The following is a 7,018-nucleotide window of genomic DNA, read 5'->3' as shown; positions in this document are numbered from 1 at the left end:
ATTGGGAAATAGAGTCCTGTTTTTGTTTTTAACCTGGAAATATTCTTAAAATTGCTACCAAATTAGCCATCTGGTCACCTTTAACTTGAGGACAGTGTCATGGAAGGTTAAGAGTTGAATTAACACTGTTTAAAGATTGTTTTTGTTTCTAAAACTCTAAAGAGTTGAATTACAGCTGTAAAGATTGTTTTTGTTTCTAAAGATTCCTTTTTTTCTGACTTATTTTCTTAAAATTATTGAGTAAAATAGTGTATTTTGTCTCTAGGGAAGATGCATGTACTTGTGCATCTCAGTTTTTGTGATCTCTCTGATATTATATTCTAGAGTCACCCTTCACCCTCAGGATGATGATTATAAGGCTAGCAAGCACACAGATAAATAAGGATAACATGTCTCATGAACCTATTTCATGTAATTTTCTGTTTTAATTTTCCCTTTTAGGAATACAAAGAAATTATTTGAGAAAAATTCTGGGAAAGTAAGAATCCTGGGGACATGAGTGAGGAGGAGGTGGTGGCTGGTTGGTCTTCTCTCCTTTTTCCACTCTAGTCTTTGCATAGCCCTACATTTTTGATGTTTGCGATATGATACAACACTCAAGTATTTTTTGTGATGTGTTAATCTTCCAGGTGCTGCTTCTTGTAGTTGGATTGGAGTGTGATATTTGAAGGGTTGATTTTGGGGCAACAATCTGTTCCATACTTGTAGGAGGAGTTCATTATGAAATGCCGGGAGTAGGAAGCTTTCCTCTGTCATAGCCAGAGGACTAGAATAAAGCGAGCATCTCTAAATTGCCGGCCTTTGGGTTAGAGTCTTGCCTTTGGCTTTCTGAGATACATATAACAGAATCCCTGTTTGATGCCTGTGCTATGGGCAACTCTCAAGTCAGGCAAGGCTTTGTATTCTTGATCTTTGAAATGTCCTCATTACAGCATGAAAACAAAGTAAGGTCAGAAGACATGAAAAATGTTTTCCTGGAAAATTCTGGATGTGAAATCAAAAGGTATTTTTTAATCTTCTTGAACAAAATATAACTTACATATGAGAGCCAACATAATTTGGTTCAAACTAAGTTTTACTTCTGTCTGTCTGATTTTATCTAGGACACTCAGAAGCCTTTATGAATTTCTGCTTGAGAAAAGGAACCATAGGTATGGAACTAACTATAAGAAAAGGAAGGATAGACGGGAGCAAAACAGAAGGACAGATAATATATTGCAGAGGGTGTAGAAGAGGAACAATTCATTCTAATTGTGGAGAGTAAGAGAGATCTCCAGAGAGGAGATGGTATTTGAGTAAAACTTAAAACATTTCAATAAGCTGAGAATTGGAGGATGGGGAACTTTTCAGACTGAGGCAACAGCTGTAGCAGCTGGTGTAGACACCAGCACAGAAGCATGTACAGACTTCCTGCTATAGAATGCTCATTCCCCAAAGGCAGGAACTACAAATAGAATAATTCCATGTGTGCTTACATCAGACCTTACCTTACAGCAAAATATGCTTATGTATATTGAGTCAGCTTTGTAAGTGCAAAATCAGGTGCAGATCACTGTCTCAGGATGACACGTTTGGAGTCCTCAGACATCTCAAGATGTGAGCATTGACCAGAGCCTTGGAGGGAGAAAAGAGCTTTGATCAGTCTTTATGCTGTCATACAAATGGATTTTTCAGATTACTTGGAATCTTAGGAGATTCTTTTTCTTTTATTCTCAGTATAATTCATGAGGCTTGAAAATAAAAAATAAAATTTCTTAGAATTTATTCCATATGGAAAGAAATAACCTTTTGTGATTAATAGTGACCATGACTTCTCACTGCTCTGAATTTTCAGCACTAAGGATACCAAATCTTCTGTCCTTGTTAATATTTCACTTCAAGCAGGTTAAAGCATAGACGTAGATTTGCTCTGGAGTATGGATGGGTTTTAACAGCATCTCTTACTTTATGGTTCTGTAATAGAGAAACCAGGAGACATTTTACCAGCAAATGAAATCTACTTTATAGCATCCAGATGTCATTCTTCTTTCACATGGATCCATGTAAGCAAGATTTTGACCTTTTTTATTTTTTATTTTTATTTTTTGGTGTGTTGATGATCTGGCTGTTGTCTTTGTTGAGCACAATATCTTTCTTAACGGCCTTCTAAAAAAAAAGCAAATATATCAGGAGGAAGAGAAAGGGGATTGAGAAACTTGAGAAGTTTTTTGTGATTAACCACTTAACTATGAGTATTGAATTCTGGGTCTTTCAGAAATATTGAACGCTGAGGCAAAGAAACAAGATGGAGGATTGTGGAAAATGTGTGCACACACACATAAATGCAAAGAAGTGACACTTATCTGCCCCAGGTGATGCCCAAACACTGAGAAGGAAAAGTTCAGCTGCGGGGCAAATGAAAATGTGCACATGACTACCTCTTTGGGTTCTGTTTTTCTCTAGAGGACAGTGGCTACAGGAAACTCTTAGCTATCTCCTACAATAAGGAATGAAATCTTTGCATTGACTAAAGCTCCCATATCTGCTCACGACCAGCTCTGAAAGAGTTGAAATAATCCAAATATGTTTTTCACAGTGATAAAGCTTTCCCTAATGAATCTTTGATGATTCAAAAGAAATTTGGATACCATTCAAAAAGGTATCTTATGTTGCCTTAGAACCTTCACTTAAATGAACACATACTTTTTGATAGAGATTTCCAAAGGAGATTTAGTTTTATTGACATAAAATGTAAGGACAGCTTGAATTCAGTAAATGCCTGCCTCTTAAATAAAATTTAAAGTTTACCAGTCATCTCACAATTTGCTTCAATGAATGTCCACCACTGCTTAGTGCCTAAGAGAGGAAGTATTATCTCAGCGACTAAGAGATGAAAGAAATTCATTTATTTTTATTTTTTAAAGATTTTATTTATTTATTCATGAGAGATACACACACAGAGAGAGAGAGAGAGAGAGAGAGAGAGAGAGAGAGGCAGAGACACCGGCAGAGGGAGAAGCAGGCTCCGTGCAGGGAGCCCGATGTGGGACTCAATCCCAGGATCCCGGGATCACAACCTGAGTGGAATGCAGGTGCTCAACCACCCCGGTGCCCCAAGATGAAAGAAATTTAAGATGCTTCTTCAAGTAGTGTGCAACAAAGTAAATAAAAAAAAAAAAAAAACCTGTATTCTTATTGATTCAGAAATTAGTTGCAAAAATGCATTATCTCTGAAAACACCTGGGATTAAATTTGTGTAGCACCATATGGAGTACAAAACATTGTTACATACATTTATTGATTGATTTTTATATCAAGTCTCTGTGCTCCATGGGTAAGGCTTGGGGAGATTAATTAATCATGGATCCCAAATTAAGCAGCTAATAAATGGCCAAGGTGGGGCTTGAAACAGATATTTTTATCCTTTTTCTACCAAACCAGATGCTTTAACTTGAATCTTCATTTCTTCAAAGCTTTTGAGCAGAGGTTTGCAAATTTTCAAAAGAACTTTTCCAACAGGCAAGACCTTGAGGCAAGCTCATGGACTCATGAGGCAAACATCCTCTATTTCCTGTTTCAGCTGTGGTTTTGGTTTTGAATCTTCTCCTCCTTCTCTCTCTCTCTCTCTCTCTCTCTCTCTTTCTTTTTAACCTCCTGTTCCTCCTTCTATTCATCTTCTTCCACTTCCATCACCATCATCATCATCGTCATCATTACATTGTCAAATGCAGCTTGCAATGGGGCAGAGGATGTGGTGATGGGGGAGTAATCATCCTATGCTACCCTCCTCCTTTTTTATTTGAGTTAAAATTTATCTAATTATCCACCAAAGGAGGGGAAAACATTCTTTCCTTTGTTCTTTATCTCTTTCTCAGTAATCCTCCTCTTCTTTCTCTTTCCCTTCACTTTATCCTTTATATCTTCTCTACTTTATCAGCTCTCCCCCAAATACCTAACCACAGAAATTCCAAAGCAGCTGTTTTCTGGGACAGAACAACCATCTGCCTGCCTGCTTGGGCACCACCCTTACATACCAGAGATGGATAGGCTGTTCTCCTCTCTCTCTGCCTCAGAATCTAGTTAACCACCTTCACAGGCTTTGTGCCCCAGGTCACACACCAGCATGTGGCTTCAGTAATATGTAAAAATGTATTTGTTAAATTTCAGTTCAGGAGCAGAAACCAGTGTATTTTGCCCATGGTGGCAATAAATTCAGTTCACTCCTCCCTAGACACATACACACAAATCACTCTCAGCTGTATCAACAAACAGAGCTTCAATTTAAAAAATCCAAACTCTGAGATCATAGTTTATCCACTTTAGGAAGTCTTCTCCTAAACCAAAAGGAGCAGTGTGGATATTTCTACGGATATCGAAATGTATTCTTCCTCAGATGCAGAAATACCTTCTGGTCCATACTAAATAGCACCGAGGATCCTGGTAAAAAGATAGATTTAGTTTAGTTTAGGGAGTGCAAGTTCCAGTCTTCCCCAGAGTCAAAGATAAGCTAAAACTAGCAGCAAGGAGAACAGCAACAAAAGATGCTTCAGTTTATTTTAATATTTATGTAAGTCATCGGCTATGGCAGTGTAGTTGGTCAGTCTCAGGGACAGGTAGATTCATGATTTCTGAGGCTGTGGAGTGGAAGTGGAGGTGCTCCATTTGGATCCCACATGAGTACTGAGATATTCATTACTTCAGAGGATTGAAGCATTGATTCTTCTCCAAGAGTTGCCCATGGCCACCAGTGCTGCCTTCCTAAGGCCATGCACCCTCCTCAGGGACCAGCCTGTATCCCCAACCAGTGGCTGGTCCATGTGCTCCAAAGCAGAAGGACTCTGGAGGGCCATCCCTGCCCCAGAGCTCTCCATAGATTAGCTAGGGCTTCAGCTGTGTGTAAATCATAGCCTCTGTCTTGATCCATTCCTAAATGTAGTCCCCCAGGAAAGCTCTGGCATGCAATTTCACAGGCTCAGAGTCTATTTCCTGGGGAACCTGACCTTACCATAGATTCTTTTAAGGCAGTTGAAATATGTCAGAACTTGCTGGAGTGAAAAGTCCCTGGATATCTGCCACAGCTATTCTCTTATATTGCAGGGAATAAAACAAAGCCTTTTCATAAAGAATTCTTAGAACTTCCATTGCTAGGAAAGAAACTAAAACTATCTTCATGTCTCATCAACCAATGTAAGAGCATTGTGAACTGATCCATCAGGTGCAGCAGCTGTATACTTTACTTCTCTCTGGTCATTATCAGTTCCTTTATGAGGGATATTTTGATCAACAGATTTCTCAAGAAGTCAGAAGATGTTCCCTCATCAGTAACTATAAAATGGTAATTATAAAATATAAAAGGGGTGTTTATTGTTGTCATATAGCCTAAGAGTCATTTTCTCAGCTAAACATATGATGACACTATGTATGTGATATAAAAAGCACAATAATTTAAGAAAATTATTTGGAATAAAAACCGGAACATTGATAAAATGTTATCCTTAAATTACTCTTTTTCATTTCATAGCTTTGTAAAAGGACACTATAATAATAGTTTTACTGAAGAATTATTATCCTTCAGTAGTCATGCTGGGCACTCTATATGTTGTTAAAAAATGATCAGAGAAGACAATTCAAGTGATACGAACATACTTTGACACTTCATGAAGTGGGCAGTCTCCTTTGGAGAATAACAAAATGGAATGGAAAAGCAGGAAGCTTTTATGGGATAAAGAATAAAGAAGAAGGAAGAGACTAATAGAAAATAGCTCATTGGCTAGAGCCCCAGAGTCGACTTGTTTGAGATGAGAAGAATCAGAGTTGGCTTGATATTTGGAGATTGACTATCTGGATACACTGCATTTCTGGTCAAGTAGAACATTTACAGGGACATGACAATTATCTAGGTTTTGGTTTGCTAATGTGGCACCTCACGCAGGAGCACCTCTATCTTGGGCCTAGGAAGTTATTGTAGCAGTCTCCACTTTTGATCATCTTCTTGACCACTCTTCTTGACCAAGAGGTTTAGTTAAAAATATGGGTCTTCTTGAGCACATTATACTAAGCAAGTCCTTAATGACTGACCCTTAGAAGAGTGCAATGGGGGAGGCCCAGGCCTTTTAGGTTTCTGGGCTTGGAGCTGTCACAGTCTTAAAGCCACTAATTTGGCGGATTTTTTGTTTATAGTCTTGTGGTCTCTTTAGAGTGGAAAGGCAATTCAGATAGAGGGTTAGTAGAATGAATACTCAAGTGAAGGAGGATGGGGCAGTAGAAGAGTCATGTCAGTCTTATATAGTTGTTCATTTGTGGTACCCCTTGTGTCTTTAACTTTTCGTTAGCCTTTTTCAGTGAATCTTCCAATGAAACTATTTTGGAATCTTGATGCCTTTTGGAGTCTTCAACTTTTCACTTAAAATAGGTATCCTATTCTGTTTGTTGATTCAAGAACTCTTGCTTTCAAATGCACTTCTTAAAAGAATACTTTGTCTAATGGGAATGCTCCTCTTCAAGGCCATTGTAAATTCTAGGTTGTCTTAGTAAGATTCTTGCCATTGTTTTAGATAGCCAAACCTTCTGAGGCCACAGTTCTTAAACATAAAATAAGCAGGTGTGTTGGAAGGAGGAGTGCTCAAGTCTTTGAAACTTGAAGATCCTTTTTTTTTTTTTTTTTTTTTTTTTAGCGAAGCCTGGGGTTATTCAGAATCAAATTACTAAATAAGAGGAATGTGCCGCTGAGTTGGGGATTTTGTGGTGCTTTAGAGCATACCTCATTGCAAGGAGATTTTCTGGAGGTTGGCATGTGACCTAGTGTCAATCTAACCATTCCATGACCAACTTATCCAAGCATGGGAATCTTAGAATTTGGTGGCAAGAGTGCTCTAACAGCTTTCAAGTGAGTGACTTGTGCCTATAAGTTTTATGGCTTTGGCTTCTGAGATTCCCATTGGCAGTCGATCTATATTATATCTTTCATAAGAAGATTTCTTTAGAGTGGCAGATGCCCTGATGGCTTTTTTTTCCCCTGATGGCTTTTTATAGTCTGACT

At 38.3% G+C, this 7,018-nt stretch overlaps 1 protein-coding gene across 1 annotated transcript in view; it reads left to right on the top strand.

Moving 5' to 3' along the window:
- Window positions 1–495: 495 nt before the first annotated feature.
- Window positions 496–7,018, top strand: part of LOC144302848 (uncharacterized) — a 308,111-nt gene continuing 301,588 nt past the window's right edge. The window contains exons 1-3 of the mRNA XM_077880411.1: window positions 496–520; window positions 1,104–1,151; window positions 1,963–2,042. Of these exons, the coding sequence (XP_077736537.1) occupies window positions 496–520; window positions 1,104–1,151; window positions 1,963–2,042 (153 nt within the window). The remainder of the gene's footprint in view (window positions 521–1,103; window positions 1,152–1,962; window positions 2,043–7,018) is intronic.

The sequence above is a fragment of the Canis aureus genome, chromosome 32 (genome assembly GCF_053574225.1).
Source record: "Canis aureus isolate CA01 chromosome 32, VMU_Caureus_v.1.0, whole genome shotgun sequence".
Taxonomy (NCBI): domain Eukaryota; kingdom Metazoa; phylum Chordata; class Mammalia; order Carnivora; family Canidae; genus Canis; species Canis aureus.
The sequence above is the reverse complement of the archived record's forward strand: the minus strand, read 5'-3'. Positions and strand labels throughout refer to the sequence as shown.